Source organism: Balaenoptera borealis, assembly GCF_965194805.1.
Source record: "Balaenoptera borealis genome assembly, chromosome: 10".
Classification (NCBI taxonomy): Eukaryota; Metazoa; Chordata; class Mammalia; order Artiodactyla; family Balaenopteridae; genus Balaenoptera; species Balaenoptera borealis.
Window position 1 is genome coordinate 80206562 of NC_138874.1, and position 24958 is coordinate 80231519.

Sequence of the window (24958 nt, forward strand, 5' to 3'; positions counted from 1 at the left end):
GGTCCCGCAGCTGGGACTGGAAACTAGGAGTTCTGTCTGGGCAGGAGTAAGACCTGCACTTGGAGTCAGGAAGCCTGGCGGTGTGTTCTGCATCGTGCAGGTGTGGGACTTCAGCCAGTAGTTTAAGGATCTGCAAATGGGTCACAATGCACAGTCTCCTCAGCTCCCGGGCTTTGAACGGTAAGTGAGATAATGGCTGTGAGAGTGGAGCTCCTACCATGAGCCTGAGAGGGTGATTACTGAGGTTGCTGCTTTCTGCAGACAAACCTTTAAATGAATCTTCAAACTGCACACCGAGGTCAGGGAGGTTTGGGACACTTTTAATTAGCAAGACAGCAATGAAACCATAGCCCAACAGCAGTGAGGGCCAAATTCAAAGGCAACAGCAGAGTTGTCATTAGAGAAGGAAAGTGGACTTGTTTGCACTGCGGGGGAGACAGGAGGGTGTAGAGGGAATTCAAATCCACTTACTTGTTTTTGATTGAAGACATTAGGCACACACCAAAAGCCTTTGAGCACTGAGAAACTCGTAAACTGACCTGCGCTTTCCAGCTTCCTCATTCCTCCAGCGCCCTCTCTTTCATAAGCCTACTCACTGTAGCACAGGCTCTGATTTGGCTCCAAGGGTGCCCCGCCCCGCCATGAAATCATCTGAAGTCTTTTCCCCATGTAGCATCTTTTCTTCTAGGCACGCGAAACCAAGGCCTGCCGTGACCTAGCCTATCCCACCCTGAGTTCCAGAAGCTCCTTCATACTCCCCTTTAGGCATCTCTGACGGGAGTGAGGAGTAGATCTGGCAGAGATAACTCACTGCAACCCTGGGCTGGGTGATAAAGTCCCATCTTTAATAGCTCATGAGGCTAACCTGGGGCAAAGGCCATCCTCATGCCGGTGACCAAGCATTCATGACTGAGACAGCCAGCAGGAGAGCAGTTAAGTGTTGGGTGAGTAGAACAAGGAGGCTTCAAACTGGTGCACCTTGGAGAGGCATGTTACTGGCTGGGCTTTGGGTCAAAGAAAATGATAATCAGAATGGCAACAATATCCTCCTGTGCTCCTGTGCGTGCGTGCGTGTGCGTGTGTGTGTGTGATGCTTCACCCCTACAAAATTGCTTTCCTATCCATTGTCTGACTTGATCATGAGCCCCACCTCCCCAGACTTGCCTTAGAGTGGACCTAAGCCTTAGAACACTTCTAAATCTGGGTGACTTAGGCCTCAAACTACCATGATGTCTCCAGAGTAGATTAATGCCTCCTGGGCCTCATCAGCCTCAACATCTCACCTTGTCATGTATTTTCTTTGATACTTTATATAGAAAATTATTTAATCCATTCAGCAGCCCTATGAGGAAACTATTCTTAGCCCCATTTTACAGAACAGGAAATGGAGGTTTGACGATGTTTATCACTTGCCCAGGGTCACTGAGCAAGTAGGTTACGAAGAGGGTTTCAAACCCCTATTTGCTTGACGCCAAAACCCATCCTCATGCGACTCCTGGGAGTTTTTCTGGGTCAGTGACCTGGAAGAAGGTAGGGATTTTTGCATTTTTTTTTCCTTAGGAACCCAGAATAGAAGTATGCCACCAACTTTGTGGTTTCTGGGCCACTTCCGGTTAAGTGTCAGTGTTAGACGAGGTGCCGTGGACGTCTGTGTGCTCCTTTTCTACTCACAGGGAGGCAAGCATTTGTTCTTTAACATGTGCTTTGCTTTCCGTAGAGAGAATCCTTCTTCTGACGGCCACTTTCTTTCCGAAGCTTAGAACACCATATGCTCTTAAGAAGGAAGCAAGGGTTTCCACAAGGAAAAGAAAAGTTTTCGGCTGCCTCACCCCTTTGCAGTTCAAATATCCTTCAAAACATCTGCTTCTATTTTATTTGTTTGCCTTTTGGAGAAAATCAAGGGTAAATGTGAGATAAATAAGAAGCAAAATATCTTCCCGAAACAAACAAAAAAACCCCAGTACCTGGCCATCTGAAAAGATTTTATTTGTTTGTTTAAAACATTGTTGGAGTGATAGAAAATCTGGACAAACACCCATGATTAAGATGCAGTTAATAAAAACCAAAAGTTCAGAGATTAACTATTACACACTGTAACAGAGTAGTTCCTTCCGGTGGACTCTGATGGTTTTGGAAAACCAAGTGCTTGTTGGGGAGGCAATTAACAAGATCATAACAAAGTTTCCACAGAAGACTAGCAAAGCCTGGAGTTTATTCTGGATCTCAGCCTCAAGGGAGAAGGAACAGCCAAAAGAGAGGAAAAAAACCCATCTCTGTGGACAAATTAAGCACTGGGGGGCATTTACGTGCACAGGTGGGCAGCAGCCCCTTAAGTCAAACGTGCTGTGATGGGATCAGAGCCCTTTTCCACAAACGCAGCTGTGCTGAACAATATCATTCCACCATCTGAATCTTTTTTCTTTTTTTCTTTTTTTTGGCTGTGTTGGGTCTTCGTTGCTGCGCGTGGGCTTTCCCTAGTTGCTGTCGGAGGGCAGGGGGTGGTTTCTCACTTCAGTGGCTTCTCTTGTTGCGGAGCACAGGCTCTAGGCACACGGGCTTCAGTAGTTGTGGCACACGAGCTCAGTAGTTGTGGCTCACAGGCTCTAGAGCGCAGGCTCAGTAGTTGTGGCTCACAGGCTTAGTTGCCCCGCGGCATGTGGGATCTTACCAGACCAGGGCTTGAACCCGTGTCCCCCTGCATGGCAGGCAGATTCTTAACCACTGTGCCACCAGGGAAGTCCCCCACCACCTGAATCTTATTAGGTATTTTCGTATTTGCTTAGTTTTTCTTTTTTAATGGTTCTTTTTTTGCATGTGGTAAAACTTACATGTAATGAAATACCCATCTTAAGTGTACATTCCATGAGTTCCGGCAAATGCAAACACCTGTGTACCTCAAACTCTTATCAGGACGTACAGCATCGCCATCACCCAGAGGCATCTGCTGTTCTGACTTTGCAAATTAGTTTTCCCTGACGGGGGACGTCATATAAATGGAATCACATATAGGTTTTTTGGGTAAGACTTCATGGACTCAGCAAAATGTTTCATTTATTATCATCCACGTTGCATATATCAGTAGCTCATTCCTTTTTATTGCTGATTAGTATTCCATTAGAAGAGTATTCTATAATCTGGGCGTTTTGTTTTGTTGTTGTTGTTATCTATTTTCTTATTTGATGGACACTTGGTTATTCACAGTTTTTGTCCAAAAAAGTTGCTAATCATATTCTTGTACAAGTCCTTTTGTGGGTATAATTTTTAATTTCTCTTGAGTTAATGTCTATGAATGCAATTGCTGAGTCCTTAAGGGAGGTAAATGTTCGGCTTTATAAGAAACTGCCAGGTTTTTTTCTGAGATGGTTGGACCACTTTACACCTCCACTATCAACATATGAGAGCACATGGACTTCCCTGGTGGCACAGTGGTTAAGAATCCACCTGCCAATGCAGGGGACATGGGTTCGAGCCCTGGTCCGGGAAGATCCCACATGCCGCGGAGCAACTAAGCCAGTGCACCACAACTACTGAGCCTGCGCTCTAGAGCCCATGAGCCACAACTACCGAAGCCCGTGCACCTAGAGCCTGTGCTTTGCAACAAGAGGAGCCACCGCAGTGAGAAGCCCGCGCACCACAACGAAGAGTAGGCCCGGCTCGACGCAACTAGAGAAAGCCCACGCACAGCAACAAAGACCCAGTGCAACCAAAAATAAGTAAATAAATAAAAATTAAATAATTAAAATTAAAAAACAAACAAAAGCATATGAGAGCCCATCCTTGCTGACTTTAGATATTATCAGTAGTGTCTCATTTTGGTTTTAATTTGCATTTCTCTCATGACTAGTGACATTGAGCCCTTCTTCATGTGCTTATGGGCCATTTGTGCATCTTCCTTTGTGAAGTGACTGTTCAAACCTTTTGCCCATTTTTATAAAGTGGGTTGTCTCTTTATTATTGAGTTGCAGGTATTCTTTATATATCTTCATGTCAGAGGACGGAGGGAACACATAGTGCCCACTGAACTAAGAAGGCATCTTGAGACTGAAAAAAATGAGGCAGGCAGCTCCATATAATCAATGGATCAGTTCATTATGGGGTAACTCACTCACCGGATGGGATCAGGATTGTGTCGACAACGATCCAGAAGCATTCACAGCTGTACTCCGTGCCACCGAGGGGCCACTGGGACAATTTTATATTAACCTAGAGTATGGGGGTAGGTACTTGGAAACAGGACGTGCCTTTCTATGTCAAGACTTATGAACGGGTAACGAGTTTCGTGGGCATCAGGAATACGTCAGTGAAGGTTTTCGTCATTGTTTGGGGACTAACAGGGCATAGAGGAGAGGTCACCTGGTTCTAATGATTATTAAACAATATGTATTAACTACAAAGCGCTCGATGACAGAGAAGTGATTCACTTTACATTACAGTCCCTGGCAGGGTCAGCAGAAGAACAGGAGAGACTATAACGGCCCAAGATGGCTTCAGTTGTGCTAACAGCCATACGTTTCATACAGTAGAGAGATATATGTCTGAGACCCTCCCTCTCCTCTGAGGGGCCCAGGTACTTGATCTTTTTGTCTGTATTTCCCCCTAAAATGTTGCCAGGAATTCTGCTTTGTTTAGTACTATATTCCCAGTGCCTAGTATGGCCCCTGGCACTTAGTAGGAGCTCATTTCCATAAACATTTACCGAAAGAATCAATGAATGAACAGATGAACTGACTTGTGGGCCTGATATCCACACACAGTGTTCTTGAATTTAATGGCAGTGATTAACAAGGAAATGGAGAGAAAGAAAATTTTAATGTTATCCTTGAGCCATAAAGTGTACTTGGCACAAAAGACTCAGGATACCTTCAGGGGATTTATTCACCCAGGGAAAATATGGCTAGAATATCTCATGGACTAGCCTCATTTGTCCCCCTTTATGAATCCTCTCGTGCAAGCCACCCCTGCTCTCTACTATGTCCCGACCCCTTCCAAGTCTTGGGTTCTGACCAGGTTTGTTTGATGGATGATCAGAGCGTCTAGCCTTGGAGAGTTTTAGGTAACTTAACCCAGCCGATCCCAGCTTTCAACACCTACCTCTTGGCTCCCGCTGACACTGATAATGCTGTTCCCTGCCAGCTGGCCCCTTTGTTGGGCTCTGTGCCTCACTAGCAGGCCCACCCCACCGGTGTGCACTGCCTTTCTGAGCCCCCAAGGGCCAGCAGGGGGCTCCTTCCTCCTTGGTCTTGAAGTGGTTTTCCTGATCCTAATCCAGATGGCTCTCCTGCTGCAGCTATACACTGAACAATCATTGTCAGCATCCGCATTTGTAGGGAACTTGGCCATTTACAGAGCATGTTCCCATCCATTATCTATATAAGCCTCCAAACAGTCCTATTTGTATTCCCCTTGATTTTTTTTTTCCCAAAGGAAAGGCATAAAGAGGTGATTTAATTTGCTCCAGAATGTAAAAGTTGCCCTCATGTGACCCAGAGTTTTCTAAGACTCTCTGGGTCTTGCTCAAAGAATATTGGAGCTTTTTTTTTTTTAGCTCTGGTGGGTATACATGTACAGTGTTTAAAAGCCTTCATAGATTTTTACAGTTCAGCAACTTGGATTACATCTGTCATTAGAAATTTAATTACCATACCAGAGACACATATGGGCAGTTCTCAACCTTTTTATTTTTATTTAACCATCATTATGGGTTCCCCTGACCCACCCCCTCCCGCCTTGGATCACATCTTCACATATTATTTTTTTAAATGTCCACCACTAACTGTATTTATTGACTCATTTTACCTTTCTTTATTCATCAGACATGTACCTTCCAGTCAGAGTTTAGGGTCAGGATCAGATAATCTGTGCCCTCACGGGGCTGATTTTATTACAGCCAAAATAAAGACATTCGAGATTTGAGTTAGCCTCCAAGACTAATAACTGGTACATTTCCATTTCTTCAGGCCTTCTTGAAAGATTAAAAAGTTCATACACTGACCCTTGGGAAAGTGGAAGCAGATTTCAGTACTTGTGAAAAAGGAGTCCTGTTTCGGGGATCAACTCTCAAGTTGCTGACGTCTGTGTCTGGGTGGGAGCAGGAGGGGTATAATGGCCTCTAACTCTTTGTTCTGTGATCGGGGCCTCTCCCAGCTCTCTAGAGAGGAGCTCAACCAGCCTCACCCTATTATTTCCTCAGTGGCTGGAGTATTTGGGCTGTTTTCAGTTCATGCCCATGGGACTTGGGAAGAACATGCATTTATAGAAACAAAGACATTCCCCTAACCATTACCTAAAGGTACACATTTTAATATGTCATGGAACAAGAACTTTTACATTGCATCAATAATTGCCTCATTCAAATTATACTTTCAAAGGGCGGTGATGAGTATGCTAAAGGCAGTGTCTGTTTCTAAATTAGTAGAGTTAATTAATGTTACTCTGTATGCCAATTATAAAAAAAGGAGTTTCTGTTAGGGAAGACTATTTATGTAATCTGTTATTTTATTATTTTATTATATGTATACATATGAGATTTATTATTTTATTAATTGAATATTGCGCTTGCTCTTGTTTTGTAGGAGACCCAGCAGAAATCCACCAATGTTGTGTATCAGGCGCATCATGTGAGCAGGAATAAGAGAGGGCAGGTGGTTGGAACAAGGGGTGGATTCCGAGGATGTACTGTGTGGCTGACAGGTATGCTGTATTGAGATCTATATATTTTTTAATGGAAAACTGATGCTGACACACAATTTTTAGGAAGATAGTGTCACATATATATTACATGTGTATTTCAACATTAGAAGGAGGCTGAGAGCTGTAATAGAAAGCTAGGGTGTTAGTCCTAACTCTACCCATCAGTGAGAAATAGGACTTCCATCAAGTCATGGAATGTCTCTAGTTCTCTGTTTTCATCTCTTTGGCAGGAAAGGATGGGACAAGTTGATTATGACATTCCCATTCAGCTCTAAGGAATTCTGTAATTCTTAATTTCATGCCTAAACACATTTACTGGCAGTTATGAATGGGGCTCTCCTAATTTGACATCAAGCATTTGGCTGTCCATTAGAGATATTCTTTATTCTTTTCTGATGTTTTAATATTCTAGGGGGCTATTTTACTTATTTTAAAAAATTAAAATCTCTGCAAGAAGCAAAACTAATGTTTTCTGTGTAGCTGAGTATTGTCCCTTGTGTATAAAAAAAGAACTCATTCCCACCGAGGTGACCAAATGAATCTCCCTTTTCTTGTGTTTTTATAGCCCCAGACTGTCAAAGCTAAGGGTTAGTGACAGAACTGGAATTAGTCCTCAGCTGTTACCTTATACTCTTGAGTACAAGGTAGAGGAATTTGATTCCTGGGAATGCAGGTCCCACATAGGCTGGACTCAAAAGAAAAAAACAGGTTCATGTCGTAGACATAATATTTCATATGGAGATGAACTCAGATGCAAAGATATGTTTATCCAGGTTATGAAATCAACTTACGTGTTACTGTTTGCTCACAAATACTAATTTATTCTAACCTGAAGATAGTTCTAAACAACACAACAAGCGAGGACCTGCCTTGCGTCTTTTCTTGCTATTCTGAGTCTTTCCTGTTCCTGTCTAAAGCAGCCTCATTCTTCTCTTTCAAGTTATTTCCTAGTGCCTGTGGCACTTGCCCTTGGTTTCCGGGTTTCATTCATCCCTGGAAGAACAACTTTCCCTGCTTCCAGGGTGAGGCTGGACAGAGGGCAAGGAGGCTGCTGTGTTCTAGAAGGCAGATTCACCTGCCGCAATTCCTGATATGTTTCCCTCGCTTCCTCTGAGAGACGTGACGTGCGGCAGTGAATAAAACAGCGTGCTCCAGACGTTTTCCTCTTGCTATGTGTTTGCCTTCATGAGATGTTTTGCCTTCATGTGTTTGTCCAAATTTTGAATCAGGACATACCCACAGAGTCCATTTTTCTTAATGTAAAACACCCTTGAAAAGACAAAAAGAACAGGTAGAAGAGAAAAAAAAATCTCAAGGGTATACTTCCTCTGTCTTTTCTTACTCTCAGAAAGTCATCTTTTCCTAGTTTATTTTTTATTCTCATATTACAGATGTTGGATATTGACCAGGCAAATCAGGAGAAACCAAATACTTCAAATCTAGAGAGTTGGAGTTGGGTACTGGCTTCACCTACATTAGCTGTGTGATTTTGGACAAGCCAACCAACCTCTCTAAGCCTCGGTTCCCTTATTTGTAAAATGAGAATAAAGATAATACCTGCCTCATAGAGGTATAGGTAGAACAAAATGAAATAAAGCATATATGCACTTAGCACAAGTCCTGGTCCCTAGTAAAACTCTCAGTAAATGTAATTGGTGTTACGTCAATGTATTAAAATAAATGTTCCAATGATCTATTTTAATACAGCTAACTGTGTTAGAAATTTCTATTGTTTCTCTCATTTTCTGATGCAAGAGAACATACCAGAGATTCAGGAGTCCCATTTCTCCTACCCCACAACTGGACATAACTTTTAAGAGGAATTTATCACATTAATTTCTATCCAAATGAAACTGAATTACATAAGATGTAATAGACAATGCCTTGATTTACAAAGATTGCCAACACATTCTTCACGTAGCCACTTCTTCTAATGATCCTCTGTCAAAGCCAAGGGCATGACTTTAAAACATAACTAAAAATATGGAAAATACTTGTTTACCTTTCATATATCACCTTTCTTTCCAAGTCTGTCCTGCATCCCTTCTTTACTCTTACTTTTTCTTTTTCCTCTTTCCCCCTGCTGTCTTCTCTGTATTAACAATTTCTTGACTTTCTTTTCTGCCCCCGTCCTGACTTTTCCTCTTCCGGGTGCTGTCTGACAGTGGCTTGGCATCAACTGCATTTTTCTTCAGGTTCAGAGATCTTTAGAACAGCTGAATTTTTAGAGGGCTCCTTTTCCAGGGTGGTTCAGATTTTGAGCTCTTAAGTAATTTTGGCGGGTAGCATTTCGTTCCCTTTCTCCTTACATTCTCCCTCATGTAGAAATTATAGTGTGTGTTCCCAATCACTGTGCTTTGAAGCCATGGTAAAAGGCACCTTGTAACTCCACTCTCATGTAAAGACTCCAGACACCTAAGAGTATATGGCAACTCTAACTACATCTACAGCGTAGCTCAGGGTGGTTCTCCATCTTTATGTTTTGAGAATCATTTTGGAAAATCTTGAAAACAAAAGGAGAGTATGTTGGTTCTCTTGTCAGATGGGCGCTTAGCAGCACCTACAAGGGAGGTGGGCCTCCCAGTCTCCAAGGTCTGGCTGTCCTTCCCTCCAGCTGATTGCTCTCATAAGGGGATATGAGGACACCACTGCCGGAGCCTCTGATTTTTTGTCAAGAGAAGCCATAATCTGAATTTGTATGCACAACTTTCTAATCTATCAAATACTCTGCGGGCAAAGTGTTACCAACTCAGGTCCTTGGACTCCTTAATCAATAGAAATTGATAAGAGGCCAGACAAGGAGTTCAGGCAAGGCTTTATTGAGGTCCCTGCTGCAGCATGAGGGAGCGAAAACAAGAAACAGTTGCCCTTGCTCACTCCTGAGGTGGGGCAAACCGGTTCCTTAAATGGGATGCGAGTAGGGGCAGATGGGTGGTCAGGCTGGAGGGGCGGCTTAGGCGGTCAGCTGACCCCCTTGGTGGTGGTGCCGTGTGCAGGAATCATGCACAGTACCCTGCTTTTGCTCCCTGCACCCCAGAAATGGCAGCTGGTTTCTGGCCTTTTTGCATCTTATTGTTTATAATTTGCCCCAGCTGTGGATGCGTGCAGGTATTTTTAGTCCCTTACAGTTTCTTTGTACTCTGTTGCTCCAGGAGATGTTTGTCCAGGTGCAAGCACTCTGGTAAAGGGTCCCAGGTCCCAGCCCATCTCAGAAGCAGAACACACCAAGGACCATACATAGCCTGCCAAGGTCTCCCTATTGATGAACCCCTTTTGCTTTGAAAGGCTATAATCCTAACAAGGGACAAATAGTTATTTCAAGATTTGAAAGAAATGCTAGTACTTGACTTGTAGTAAACTTTGCTTTTTCTAGACTTGAATGGTTTTGATTTGAGGTCAATCCAGTGATTGTAATGAGGGTTTAATTATGCTTGAATTAGGTAAAAATTAGGATCAGTTCACAATTAGGTTCAGAGCACAATTTATTATCTTAAACAGTCAGAGACAGTGCCTGTCCTGTCTTGCCCATTCTGAACAGGTCTCTCTGGTGCTGGAAAAACAACGATCAGTTTTGCTCTGGAGGAGAATCTCGTCTCCCACGCCATCCCTTGCTACTCCCTCGATGGGGACAACGTCCGTCATGGCCTCAACAAAAACCTTGGATTCTCTCCTTGGGACAGAGAAGAAAACATCCGCCGGATTGCTGAGGTGGCCAGGCTGTTTGCCGACGCTGGTCTGGTCTGCATTACCAGCTTCATTTCTCCTTTTGCGAAGGTAAAATGCTTTGGCAACGCACACAACTGCCACGCACAGCGCCGGTGCTCTCAAGCTGCCAGGATGAGGAGCCAGCGGAGGGGAGGACAGAGGAATGTCATACTTTCAGTCTCCCCCACTGGCTCTCCCTCCCCCACTCGCTCCCTAATTTCCTCTCTTTAATATTGGTTATATAAAGAGAGTCCCTTCATTTCCAGATGCGAGGGCACCAGGTGACATAAACCCTTCCACTTTCACAGTGGTAAGGTACACTTGGCCAGAGTTGAAAGGAAGAGAAAGTTAAACAAGAAAAATTTCCAAAGCTTGGTAATTTTATTGGGTTGGCCGAAAAGTTCCTTCGGGTTTCCCTGTCCCTCTTAACCGAAAAACCCGAACGAACTTTTTGGCCAAGCCAGTATTTCTCTAAAAAGTCAGAGAGCTTAGCTTACTAGAGAAAACAGCAGTTCCTCACCAATGCATCAGGTTATGTGTGTTCAACGTTGAAATCAACGAGGTGGAGTGTTACTCCTCTTGTTTTAAAACAGGACATTTCTGTGAATTACATATAAGACACTATGTACTTTGAACACATCCTTTGAATGAACTGCTCTAATATTGCCAGCCCTGTCTTTTGGTTGGGATTCTTTCCCATTTTTTTTTGTTTGTTTGTTCGCTTTTTTTTCTTTTGGAAAGTACTTGGGAGAGTTGTTTACTAGAGTGAAATTTCTGGAGTTTCTCTAAAGGGCTAGTTTCCTGACACCTCTGAAGAGCTCAAACCCCAGGGTTATCTTAAGGTCATGGAAGACCAGAGCACACAGTATTTTGTGATGAAGAATTTCATTATGAAACCTCTTCTTATATTCTTTTTTTTTTTAATTTTTTTTTCTTTGCCAAGTTTTTTTTTTTTTAATTTATTTTTGGCTGCGTTGGGTCTTTGTTACTGCACGTGGGTTTTCTCTAGTTGCAGTGAGCGGGGGCTACTCTTTGTTGTGGTGCGCGGGCTTCTCATTGCGGTGGCTTCTCTTGTTGGGAGCACGGGCTCTAGGCACACGGGCTTCAGTAGTTGTGGCATGTGAGCTCAGTAGTTGTGGCTCATGGACTCTAGGGCGCAGGCTCAGTAGTTGTGGTGCACGGGCTTAGTTGCTCTGCGGCATGTGGGATCTTCCCGGACTAGGGCTTGAACCTGTGTCCCCTGCATTGGCAGGCGGATTCTTTTTTTTTTTTTAATTAATTAATTAATTAATTTACTTATGGCTGTGTTGGGTCTTTGTTGCTGCGCGTGGGCTTTCTGTAGTTGTGGCGATTGGGGGCTACTCTTTGTTGTGGTGCACAGGCTTCTCATTGTGGTGGCTTCTCTTGTTGCGGAGCACGGGCTCTAGGCGTGTGGGCTTCAGTAGTTGTGGCATGCAGGCTCAGTAGTTGTGACTCGTGAGCTCTAAAGCGCAGGCTCAGTAGTTGTGGCACACAGGCTTAGTTGCTCTGTGGCATGTGGGATCATCCTGGACCAGGTCTCGAACCCGTGTCTCCTGCATTGGCAGGCGGATTCTTAACCACTGCGCCACCAGGGAAGTCCCTCTTCTTACATTCTTAAAGGTAATTTTTTTCCAGGATCGTGAGAATGCCCGCAAAATCCATGAATCTGCAGGACTGCCATTCTTTGAGATATTTGTAGATGCGCCTCTAAACATTTGTGAAAGCAGAGATGTAAAAGGTCTCTACAAACGGGCCCGAGCTGGGGAGATCAAAGGTAGGAGAGCCAGTTCAGCGGTATCTTTGCCACTTACTTATGCCACCAATTCTTATTAGTCTGTGCCCAGAAATCTGTCTGAAGTTTCAAAAACTGTTTTCCAAAATTGCATATAGTGCACACAACTTTTTATCAAACCGTAATATCTTCAATATGTCCGTGGGCTAGTTAAAATGTGGGCTTGTATTTTTCAAGAACTATCACCCCAGCCACAAGCAATCAAGTTTAGAGAACTAAAATGGATATGTGTATGTGCCTGTGTGGAGGAGGAATCTTTCAGTTTTCCTCCAACTTGTTTTCCTTTTCCATTCTAATCAGCTGCAGAGGGCTTGGACTCAGACAGATTTTGTTGATAATCGGGGCTTTCTGTATTGAAAACACAGCTGTATATGTTCTTATCTATGGCTAGAGGGCAAGGAGAGCTGTTTGACCTTTTCTGTTTTAATCTGAATACAGCGGTTGAAAACATTATTGCAACATGTGTCATGTCTTATTGAGTAAAAAGATTGTTCTGTTGGTGCAGATGTGATTTTCAGCCTTCTGCCTTGCAGGGTTTACGGGTATTGATTCCGATTATGAGAAACCTGAAACTCCTGAGCTTGTGCTTAAAACCAATTTGTCCTCGGTGAGCGACTGTGTGCAGCAGGTGGTGGAACTTCTACAGGAGCAGGTGGGTGGACTGAACGTCTTTTTTTTTTTTTTTTTTTTTTAATAGTTTTATACAGTCATGAAAGATCATCTGTTTACTGAAGTGTTCTTTTTATAGTTTTCATTCCAAACTGTTACCAAGTCTGCTTCATTTCAGAACATTGTACCCCACACTATAATCAAAGGCATCCACGAACTCTTTGTGCCAGAAAACAAACTTGACCAAGTCCGAGCTGAGGCCGAAGTGCTCCCTTCGCTATCAATTACCAAGGTAAGAGGGTGCACACTGGCTAATGGAGACTTAGGCTTAATGTCAGTCATTATAATCCATTTACAATTACTCTTAATGAACAAGGAAGGTAGGCATAAGGAAAATGCAATGCCTATAAAGAAAAACACTTCATTTTGCCAATTTTTTTTTACCTCTTCTTCAAGAAAATCTCTCATCAAGTGTTGCCACAAGGCAGCTGATCAATGCCATGTACAGAGGCAGACTGGGAACGTAACTTATATATTTGCAGAGGACAGTTTTATATGGTTGTCATTATACCTTCAGTTATGCCAGCGTGCAAGCATTAGGCAGTAATTATTTGTTGGCAGTTGCTGAGAAAATAGTTTGTCCAGAATACAGGTGTTTCTTGGACCATTGAGAAGGAATTTGAAGAAAACAAGAAGCAACCCTGATCTAAAGTGACATGAATGCCTTGATCTTTTTCCTGCTCTGCACATCCCACTCTTCCCTCATCAGGGAGAGTCCAGTCTGAGGAGAGGGAGCTTTGGTTGCATTGATTTTGCTACCTAGAAGATGTTACGATGCAATCCCAGCAAACAGCCCTGCAGATGCCTTTGCCTGTTTACTGGTTAGTGTTAGTTGGTTCATATAAGGTGATCAGGTCTTCACTGGTAACCTTTTGGTATCCATTAAAACCTTGGACATTTATTTTTTTTATTTTTTTTTATTTTTGGCTGTGTTGGGTCTTCGTTTCTGTGCGAGGGCTTTCTCTAGTTGCGGCAAGCGGGGGCCACTCTTCATTGCGGTGCGCAGGCCTCTCACTATCGCGGCCTCTCTTGTTGCGGAGCACAGGCTCCAGACACGCAGGCTCAGTAGTTGTGGCTCACGGGCCTAGTTGCTCCGCGGCATGTGGGATCTTCCCAGACCAGGGCTTGAACCCGTTTCCCTGCATTGGCAGGCAGATTCTCAACCACTGCGTCACCAGGGAAGCCCCTGGACATTTTTTTAAGAGGCAGAGTACATTGGGAATGTGCTTCAGCTCATGAAGACCCAGGCTTTAGTAAGTCATGGTGAACTTATAAACACAATAAATTCTGAGTTTTCCAATGCTCCAGGCAGATGAGAAACACATAATTATAATTACAGTGTGGAATAATAGTTCCAATAACAAAATGGTCTGCAAGGTACAGAAGAACTTCAAAGAATCTAACGATTAATTCTTTTGATCCTAGGGGTGACAGGAAAGATTTCAGAGCAGTGACCCATGAGCTGGGTTTTATTTTTATTTATATCTATTTATTTATTTATTTTGGGGGGGGTTATTTTTTTATTTTTATTTTTTGAGCTGGGTTTTAAATGACGAACAGGGTTTTCAGGTAGAGGGGAGGATGGGCTTGAAACCACGTGTGTGTTCAGACTGCACACTGTCTGGCACTGTGGGTGACTAGGCCCCCAGGTGGGGAGTGGGGGCAGGTGGACATCCCTACATGAGCCCCTGGGGCCAGAGCTTGAAGGCCTGTCAGTATCACGCTAAGAATTTTAGACGTTTGTCTTTTTTTAAAAAAATTTATTTATTTATTGTTTATTTTTGGCTGCGTTGGGTCTTTGTTGCTGCGCGTGGGCTTTCTCTAGTTGCGGCGAGCAGGGGCTACTCTTCGTTGTGGTGCGGTGGCTTCTCTTGTTGTGGAGCACGGGCTCTAGGCGCACGGGCTTCAGTAGTTGTGGCACGCGGGCTCAGTAGCTGTGGCTCATGGGCTCTAGAGCGCAGGCTCAGTAGTTGTGGCACACGGGCTTAGTTGCCCCACAGCATGTGGGATCTTCCTGGACCAGGGCTCGAACCTGTGTCCCCTGCATTCGCAGGCGGATTCTTAACCTCTGTGACACCAGGGAAGTCCCTGGACATTTATCTTAGTGTCAATGGTTTGCTCAGTTCAGTCAAATAACTAACACATTTGGTGAAAAAAATGTAGCCAAACCAGAGTTTTTGTGGAAAAAAGAATGAACAGTGAATCTTCAACACAGTTGCACATTGTAAGGATAGATACAGCCTAAAGTGTTCAAAGAAATCATCCCAATTTGAAATCTTTTCACCACTCTCCCACAGAAAGTTCTAGACTCAAACTTCTCCAGCCCCTAGATCATGGGTCAGCATTACATATGGAAACGCTTAAATCATAAAAGGTTCTGCCTTCATTCTCCTGTCAACTGAATAAGAATGGACTGCCCTGGGGCCAGATGGCTGGAAAATGGAGCTTATGGAAATTTCACCTGCTTTTTTGTGTTTTGCAGCTGGATCTTCAGTGGGTCCAAGTTTTGAGTGAAGGCTGGGCCACTCCCCTCAAAGGTTTTATGCGGGAAAAGGAGTACTTGCAGGTTATACACTTTGGCACCCTGCTAGACGGTATGGGTTTTTGTTTTTTCGTTTTGTTTGTTACTCTTTATTATTAAAGAAAAAAATATTTCTCAGAAGTTTTCACAGGAACAAGAAATGCTAATCCTTGGTTTGTAAATCCTATTGTGAAAATATTTAGATTATTTATGCTGTGTCCAATTATGTATAAGCTTCCATTTTTAGGATTTTTTTTGGTTATCCTCTAAGGATTATTGATTACTTAAAGCTAAGGCACCATAAAATAAAGGTTTGACTTGCACACAAAGCCAAGAGAAGGTTAAGTCTTTTTCACCTCCACCTGCCCTTTGCTGGCCTTGATATTCAGAAGGCAGTGGACAGTCAGAAGTACCATTGGCAGCTGCTTGGACCATCCTGGGGAAGCCAGGATGAACTCAGCACTCATTGCTGACTTACAGGATGCCTCCCATCCTCCAGCAAACATTATTGCAGCAGCTGCTTTCCTTGGTGGATAATAAGGTGTCGATATTCATGCCCATACGTGAAATATATTAGGATGGCTTCATCCACTAAACTCTAATAGGGGGTGTTAAGGAAGCTTTCTGGGCAGAAGCTGAATGGTTTTTAGAGAACTGCTCCTGTCAAGGTTAGAAGGATGTCTCATTCAGAAAACTTCCAGATCCTTCTCTGATCATTTCCTTCCTAGAACTGTCTTGACCTTATCAAATAGAACTTATTTATTTCAAGATCTTGGGGAATAACTGATAAGTGGGGGAGGGATAGGATAGAGGCATACTGAATTTGTAATACTGAGCAGGGCTGCAAACCTTCTAGGAAGAAAAATCAAATCAGATGTTCTTTCCTGAGAAAGATGTTCATGTTCTAGGTTTGTGCCTCTGTCTGGGGAATGGGGCGTAAAGCAACCCCAGTTGTAGTTAGGTTTCAAAACTCCCCATACCCTCCAGAAGCCTCCTTAATTCCTACGTAAGTCAATTAATAAAAATACATACCAGGGATGTAACATGCTGCCCACCTCTACCTAAGTAGAGGCAGAATATCATAGTGGATAAGAGTGAGCTGTGGAGCCAAACTGTCTGGGTTCAGGGCAAATTGCTTAAACTCTCTGGGCCTCAGTTTCCTCATCTGTAAAATAGGGATGTTAATAATAGTACCTACCTCAATGGGATGTTGAATGTTTAAAAGAATACAGTACCTGGTCCAATAGTAAATGTTCCATATATTAACAACCCCCTCACTGCATAAAATTAAAAGGACTTCAAAGTCTTGAACAGACCAAGTAGCTTATCTCTAGTCACATCCGTTTGGAAGTAGCACAGATAAGATGTTCATCAGCTAGCCAATAAATATTTATTGAGTGTCCTCGGATGTCAGGGTTTGTTCTAGCTGCTGGAGATAGATAATGAAGACAAATATGAGCTTGCTGGGACAGGCAGTGCAGTTCATCTTCTGAACGCTAGTCCGGAGGGTTTTTCCCGCCACATCAGTGGTTGTCAAACTTTTTTTTTTTTCGAGTCATAACTATTTCAGTGAAATCTGAGGCAATATATACAACAGATGAAAATGGAACTGCTCCTTTGGAAGAAGTGGGCTGTCTTTCTCCCACCTGGACAGCAGCCCTGAGGGTGTCTAGGGAAAACTGGTTGAAACACTGCCCTCTACCACACCATGACAGTCTCATGACAGAGCTTGACTCGATGGCTTTTGGACTGAGTAGACACGGTTAAATTCCAAAAATGATGTCTCTCTGTATCAGAAGGTTGGGCAAGGTATCATTGGTATGGATATCATTTAATTTTAACCAATTTATGAAGTTTGAGTCACCACCATTGAAAATTTGAAATAATTTTTGTAGCCATAGACATGTGGCCATTTTCATCTACCATTAAACAATTGCACATTTCTTGATCACCTACAATCTGCAGGTAAAATTGTTTCTATTCTGACCCTGTCTTCCAAAAGTATTTTGTTGGTTTTAATTTTCTCAAAGGTTCACAATTTCCCCCTACAGTAAAAAAATAAAATAAAATTAGCTTAGTCTACTCAGTCCAAAAGCAAAGTCAAAAATTTTTTAGTGATTTTGATGATTATATAGTGTGAGTTACTCCCTATATTACTCAAGGATCTATTTTCATGTCAGTGTATTATTATTATTTTATTTCTCACTGGATATATAGTTTGGGGGGGCTGTCATAGATCCTCCAATGATAAATGTCACATCTAAATTTACAAATGGAACCTCAAGCTTATGTTCTTGACTGGTGGCATCCAAGTAGGGTTAAGACATAGCAGCCTTGTGAGACCTGATCATTTAATGGCAAGTCTTCTGCGGCTCTGACTTTCCAAGGCAGGGCTTGAGAGCTTTTCTATATACTGCCAGCATTTATTCAGCACATAATGTGTTCTGACCCTGGTGCTTGACACAGGACATCACATTTAATCCAGATAATACCACTGTGAAGGTATTTTGTCCATATGAGGAAATAAGTATTGGGAAGGTTAAATAACTCACTCGAAGCCTGGATTCAAATCCAGGTTTTCCTGGGATGGGCATACTTTCATGTCCTGTAAACATCTGGAATTCTAGGACGTTCTAAAGCAGTTTGCCTGTATACCTCCCAAAGCCTGGTTTGGAATCATCTGACAGTAGTTATAACATCACATATTTGTAAGAGACAACTTCTTGCTTAAGTTGGAGGGGCTATTGACATATGTTATAATTATTTAAAAACATAATTATTTAAAAATGCTTTTGGATTGTATTGGACAGTATTCAATACAAATTCTGGTTTCACCAGCTTTTTGCTGTCACATATGCTCTATTTTTAGAAATAGCAGTAACAAAAAGCTCCGTATCTTTGTATGTTGTATGTATGAAACTTCATAGTAGGAGTTTGTTCCTTGTCATTGTTGCTTTACTATTATTTTGGTGGAAAGTTGAAAACAATATGTTTCTTAATTGTGTTTGTATTTCTCTAGGCATGTTCCCTCCTGGTATGTACTTTAACTTTATAAGTAGTTAAATTATTATAATTAGATATGTTATATTAACTAGAAATGGTAAGGACATAACTAAAAAAAAAATCTAAATGAACCAGTTGGAATTGCTAACAGTTCATGATCCAACCAGTTAGAATAGAATAATGCTGCATTCCTCTGTTGATAGGAGTCCAAGTAACAGGAAATTTCTGGATCAGATGCAGCTGTTGTTTATAATGTTTTATCTGGCTAACAAATTAAACTTGTTTCTAAATTTCTGTTGCACATTTTGTTCCTGAGATTTTAAAAATTTATGATCCTCTCTGTTAATTACTTCTACTGAGTGTTAGTCCCCATTTTGTTTCACAAATCTGGAAATTTTTTTCTATTGCATTTATAAAACATTTTTAATTGATGAAGGATAAATCAATTTTAAATACAATTTAAAGTGGATGCACCTGGTTGGATTGTGGATAATTGTACTTCGTTTGTGATGAGTAATTATGCATGAATTTAATTTCAAGCTATGACGATTGATAGTTATAAAACTGGGAATAAACACGTACTCGCTGCAATTCTAAACTTCTGCACTGTACCAGAAGAAAAAGGTAAAATTCTGAAGATATCATTTATCTTGAGTATTGTTTTCATCATTGTTGTTTTTCCTTGAAAAAGGCTAATTAAGCAATATAAAGTATTTTAGTTTTTGCCCAGAAATAGTCCCAAACAAATGATAAGCATAGCTACAAGGTTAAAACAACAGGCTTGAAAATTATTTAAAGCAAAATCAAGATTATTCAATTAAACATGAAGTTAAGTGTTGGACTAACTGTGGCTAAAACACTACGATACTCTCTTCCAAAATGAGTTATACTGCAGTAAAATAATCAGGGTGGTTCCCACCAGAGCCGAAGCACATGATGGAAAAAGGCCGAAAGCCCGAGTCAATGTTTAAAGCTATGGAGGCTATTTCAGCACAGAGTTAAATTGTAGGATAATTTTATGTATTAGAAAAGTTGATTAAGATGATAGGGAAACCCCAGTAAATCTGCTTTTACCTGTGTGGAGTTGTAGCTACAGGTGTATGAGATCAGTTGGCACTGTTACTTGGTAGAACTCCCACAACATCCCACAGATTAGTCTCTTGACAACCTGTCAGGTAGTGCTGTTTCCTTAGTTGGGATTTTCACTCAAGGCCAAGATGAAGGTGGATCAGAGGCTACGTTGTGCTGGAACCTAGTGGACCAAAGGAGGCGATGGCAACAAGCAAGTGGAGTATTCTTTGGATTTCAGCCCAGAATAATTGATGGAAGGCAGCACCGCAAGCACGTTGCAGGCAGAGCTGGGTTTCCGCCAGCATCCAACCCGCCTTTTGCTTTGCATCTTGTTTTACTTTATTTTGGTCAAGGCACTCTTTGTAAGCAGTGTGGTCATGCTATCCACAGAAAGCCTCTTCCCAGCAACGCAGGGATATACATATTATTTATGATCCCATTTTCCAAGTGGAGAAACTGAGGACAGAGAAGGTGAGTGACACAGGTAGTAAATAGGAGATTGCTTGGCTTTGAGTTCAGAGCTCTCTGCACAGGGCTTGCTTGGACTACTCTTATTGTCTGTGAACTTTGAAACAAAGGAGTTACTTGAGTGAGGAAACTCATACTTTCTGTGTACAGTATCTTCCTTGTTGTTTATGAGGCTCCCAGAGCAGGTTGTGGGACTTTATGATGGATGGGATTTCATGATGGATGGGATTTCTTTATTGCTGGAAGTTGCTGTATATATCCTGTGACATTCTTTATGTCCTAGTAACTTTTGGACAGTATTTTAAATGTGCAAAGTGATATGCCTGTAGACTTTTGTTTCATAGCTAATGGGGGAGTATTATGCCCCAAAGGAACAGAACTCAGATCTCAGATCTTTAACTCTGTCAGAAGTGGTCTAAATGTTGGATTTTGAAAGTTAGATTTAAAAGACTTCATTAATCTATGGTACATTTCCTCCAATCCATAAATAACAGCATTTGCTTCCTCTTTTGGAAATCCTGAGTTTGTAATAAGGAAGAACAAATTTTACTCCACGTTGGATCTGTTTCTTTTACTTTAACCTTTTTATTCTATTGCTTTTACAAGTTAATCCCTAAAGGGATGTTGCCTATAAACTTAAATTATACATAATGGCCCATCTCTGGGAACCCTGCCTCTCATGTGATGAAGTTTAAGCTAAAAGACCTTTGTTTAGCTCACAGAAAACATCCTGACTAAGCCCACCTGTGAATGACCTCAGGGAGGAAGAAATTAACATCCCCTCAGAGTCTGACCAGAACCAGAAAATGTTTGACTTTATCCCCTCCCCTTTTAGTATAAAAGAAGCCTGAATTCAGGGAAAGTGGTTCTTGGGGACCCTAGTCTACCATCTTCCCAGTCTGCTGGCTTTTCAAATAAAGTTGCTATTCCTTCTCCCAACAACTCATTTCTCCATTTATTGGCCGGTGGAGCAGCAAGCAGTACGAGCTTAAATTGGGTAACGAGTTGAATGTTTTTTTTACTCACTTTCCTTTCATTCCCTTCTGAGTCTTGAACTTGGGAACTCCCCCCAAACCTCCCTGATATTCTTTAGTGTTATACACTTAATTCTGTGCCCCCGTTTTCTCACTGTAAGTACAACTGAAAGCCTGACATATTTGCTAGAATGTTAGGGCACCATTACAAAAGGGGAGAAACAGCTGTGTGATTTCTTTTACATTATCTGGCTTCACTAAGAAATCATAGTCATCCCTCCCAATCTGAAGGGGGTTGGTTCCAGGACCCAATGCAGATACCGAAATCTGTGGATGCTCCAGCTCCACAGTCCAACCTCTGTATCTGCGGGTTCCTCATCCACGATTCAACCAAAGGTGGATCCTGGATAAGGTTCGCTATCCACGAGGTGGTTGAATCTGCCGGTGTGGAATTCGCAGATATGCAGGGCATTGCCCACCTTTATTTTATCTAGTTGGATTTTTAAAGACTTTAAGCTTCCTAGTGTGTTGAGGTCAGGACCAAATTTTTTTTTTTTTTTTAATTTATTAATTAATTAATTTATTTTGGGCTGTGTTGGGTCTTCGTTTCGGAGCGAGGGCTTTCTCTAGTTGTGGCAAGCGGGGGCCACTCTTCATCGCAGTGCACGGGCCTCTCACTATCGTGGCCTCTCTTGTTGCGGAGCACAGGCTCCAGACGTGCAGGCTCAGTAATTGTGGCTCACGGGCCTAGCTGCTCCGCGGCATGTGGGATCTTCCCAGACCAGGGCTCGAACCCGTGTCCCCTGCATTGGCAGGCAGACTCTCAACCACTGCGCCACCAGGGAAGCCCAGGACCAAATTTTAAAAAGGGAACTCAGAAGGGAGCCACCCCCTCGGGCATAGTCCTCCAAATCACTTACTGAAGCCACTCCTACAATTTGAAACAGCCCACTTTTCACAAACGCTGCATCTTTTGCTTTGAGAAGCCTCTTCTCAAAGGATTTATCACAGACGCTAGAGAAACTAGTACAGCCAACATAACCTTGTTAGAGTTAGGTCTTAATGCCTTTTGCAGGAAATGTCTGGAAGAGACATTGTGCGCGTCTGAGGCCTCTTTAAAGGAGCCCACACCTCGTATCCCACATTCACGCATCGAATGGCTCTGTCCACAGACGGAGTGATCAACATGAGCATCCCCATCGTGCTGCCCATCTCTGCGGACGATAAGACGCGGCTGGAAGGGTGCAGCGAGTTTGTCCTGACACACGGAGGACGGAAGGTGGCTATCTTACGAGACCCTGAATTCTACGAACACAGAAAAGAGGAGCGTTGTTCGCATGTGTGGGGCACAACCTGTGCAAAACACCCCTACATCAAAGTAAGTGGCATAATCTTTGGAAGGTCTTTCTTTTAACTTAGGATAAAAATAATTCTTTTTAATTCCTTCGCGAAGGACTTAGAAAAACTGGGGTTAGATGAAAGAATGCGTTTCTAAGGGAGGTCTTGCAAGCTTTGCCTGGGGAGATGTTTTTAGATAGGGCAAAGAAATGACTTTCTGTTGGAGGGCTGGTCTAAACGGTCTCTTGAGCCCTCAGATCCTGTGATGGCTGTGACTCCCTCAGCTAAATGGGAAACAACTGGACTGGGGAGATAATTTAGTCTAACATCATGAGGCAAGAACCAGAATCATAGCTGTGCTATGCACAAAACCACAGCCAGAGCCTGCAGCCCTGTCCATCGTGAAATTCACAAGGGAAGTCAATTTCTTCATACGGAATGGATCCAACTAACCTCTGGAAAGAGACTGGAAGTTCATGCTCTGTGGCTGTTGTGGGGAGGGGGGTGGTCGGTGACATTGTTTCAATAAACAAAAAGCACAGGTAGCGGCAGAGTTTCCAGAGGGAAAATACCACATTTTCATCGGTGGATATTTTTCAGATTGAAAAATGTGTTCATCTGATTAGGATTATTTTGGAGTCAATCTGCCTAACGGCAAAATAGACTAAAACTCCTCAGCCTCCTTCACAGCTTCTAATTGTTGTTGGTGACGGGGTGGGATTGCAGGGAGTGGAATTGCTGGGTGTGGTTCATTTCCCATAAAGAAAAATATGTGAAAATGAATGCAAAAGCAATCCCTTATCCGAGATTAGAGCATTAGGGTTGAAATTTAAAAAGACATATACGAGTGATTCCCTAGCTGGAGTATCTAACTTTCAGAAAGTTCAAAGGTAATAGGGAACCATCTGAGACCCAGGAGACTCTAAAAAGCCTTGTGGTTGGACAAGGCACGTCCTCTCTCTTGTCCTCAGTTTCTTCATTTATAAAAGGAGGGGGCCAGACTCAGTAACTGAGATCTCTTCCAGCTTCGTGACCGTACACAATGGATGTTTGAATAAACCTGTTCAAATCTGTCAGACAAACTTCCCTTTGGTTTTGTTTTGTTTTTTTCAGTTGTGAAATGTTGCAGAGTAGGGAGGGCTTTTGCAAGGCCCCTGGTGGAACACAAGAGGTCAGTGGGGGAGCAAAGCAGCTTTTCATTTATTGGACACAACTAGCCACCCTGCAGATAAGCTCAGAGCCATCTGAACATTTTCTCTCCAAGAGGCTGGGAGACAGGCCTTGAAGTTACTGGACAATAGCTATTTGAGGAATTGTGTTCCGAGCCTTAATTATATCTTTGTCTCATTCCTTTTCTGATCATAATCCTTTAGGTTTGGGCTCTTATCTGCACTCAGTGACCTAAAGAATAGTGGCTTTTCTTCATGCCAGCTCAGATATTTCCACTCTTTGGGCCTAACATCCACATATACATGGTTAGCACTAAAAAAAAAAAATCTAAGGAAGCTCTTAAGCAATTATTTTTATCTTATCTTGCATCATGTGCTGGCAGTTGGAGGTCAGAATTTTTTTAGATGGCAGGAAGAGTGGTGGTGTGATTTGTGGCCTTGAAAATATAGTCAGTGACTGTAGCATTAGGTCATTAGAAGGACTCTGTAAACATTCCCAGTGAGCTAATGGTGAGAAATGGGCCATGGATAACCAGAGAGAAAACCACTCACCCTGTATAAGCTACACTTGGAGCACTGAAGGTGTGTTTATGGGAAAGGAACTGTCTTCACTGTACATTTTTTAGCACCTTGAAATTCACAGTAAAACTTAAACATGGTGTTTTGGTCTTAGAACCCCAAACCTTCCAACAGTAATTTCTTCCAAAAGTAATTATGGGCCTTCTTGTGTTTCCATGTGGCACTGGGAGTTATATTTGCATGGAAAATGGTCAGAGTCACCAAGGAAACGGTCTGCCTCTGTTGCATAGCCCCTCACTGCAGTTACCCTGACCTTCCATTCAAATCCTCCCAACCCTCTCTTTCACTAATATGGAACCACGTGACGTGTCACAGATGCGAGCATGAGGAGAGAAGCAGGTGAAACTCGTAAAAATAATGCTTAATGTTGCCTTTCGTCCATGGATCTCAAAGCTTTTTCAAATGGTAATTATTTCTCACAGTGTTCCTGTGAAGCACCTAAGAATCATTACTCCCATTTTACAGATGTAGAAACCAAGAGAAGAGAGTATGACTTCCCAATGAAGGATAGGAATGAGAGTGTCTATATCCTTTAGCCCTGCAATGAAGACCACATCATTAGTTGGAGCAACAGAATCACTTGGGGAGCTTTAAAAATTTCCCATGACCAGATCTCTCCCTCACAGACTTTGATTTAATTGGCTTGGGCTCAGTTCTGGGTGTTGTGTGTTTTGAAGCTCCCTGTGATTTTAATGTACTGCGAAGGTTGAGAACCATGGCAGTAGATAATTATCCGCAGCTGTTTCTTGTGTGCTCCACCTGGATATATCCTGCAAGCATCTCGCACTCACCATGGGCAACTTCACCCCAGCCTTGTCCCCCTCCTGTGTCCCCCACCTCCGTGAACAGCTCCGCCATCCAAACAGTGGCCCATGCCCAAAACCTAGATGTCATTCTTTTTTTCTTTTCTTTTTTTATCATAAGATCAACAACATTTATTTTCCATAATGAATTTCCT

General features: G+C 42.5%; 1 protein-coding gene across 2 annotated transcripts in view; it reads left to right on the plus strand.

Annotated features, from left to right (window-relative positions):
• PAPSS2 (3'-phosphoadenosine 5'-phosphosulfate synthase 2) overlaps window positions 1-24958 on the plus strand; it is a 79313-nt gene that overhangs the window by 43847 nt on the left and 10508 nt on the right. For both annotated transcript variants that reach the window (XM_082339474.1, XM_082339475.1), the window contains 7 exons: window positions 6573-6690; window positions 10229-10464; window positions 12052-12190; window positions 12742-12860; window positions 12996-13109; window positions 15360-15471; window positions 22087-22292. In XM_082339474.1, coding sequence (XP_082195600.1) covers window positions 6573-6690; window positions 10229-10464; window positions 12052-12190; window positions 12742-12860; window positions 12996-13109; window positions 15360-15471; window positions 22087-22292 — 1044 coding nt within the window. The remainder of the gene's footprint in view (window positions 1-6572; window positions 6691-10228; window positions 10465-12051; window positions 12191-12741; window positions 12861-12995; window positions 13110-15359; window positions 15472-22086; window positions 22293-24958) is intronic.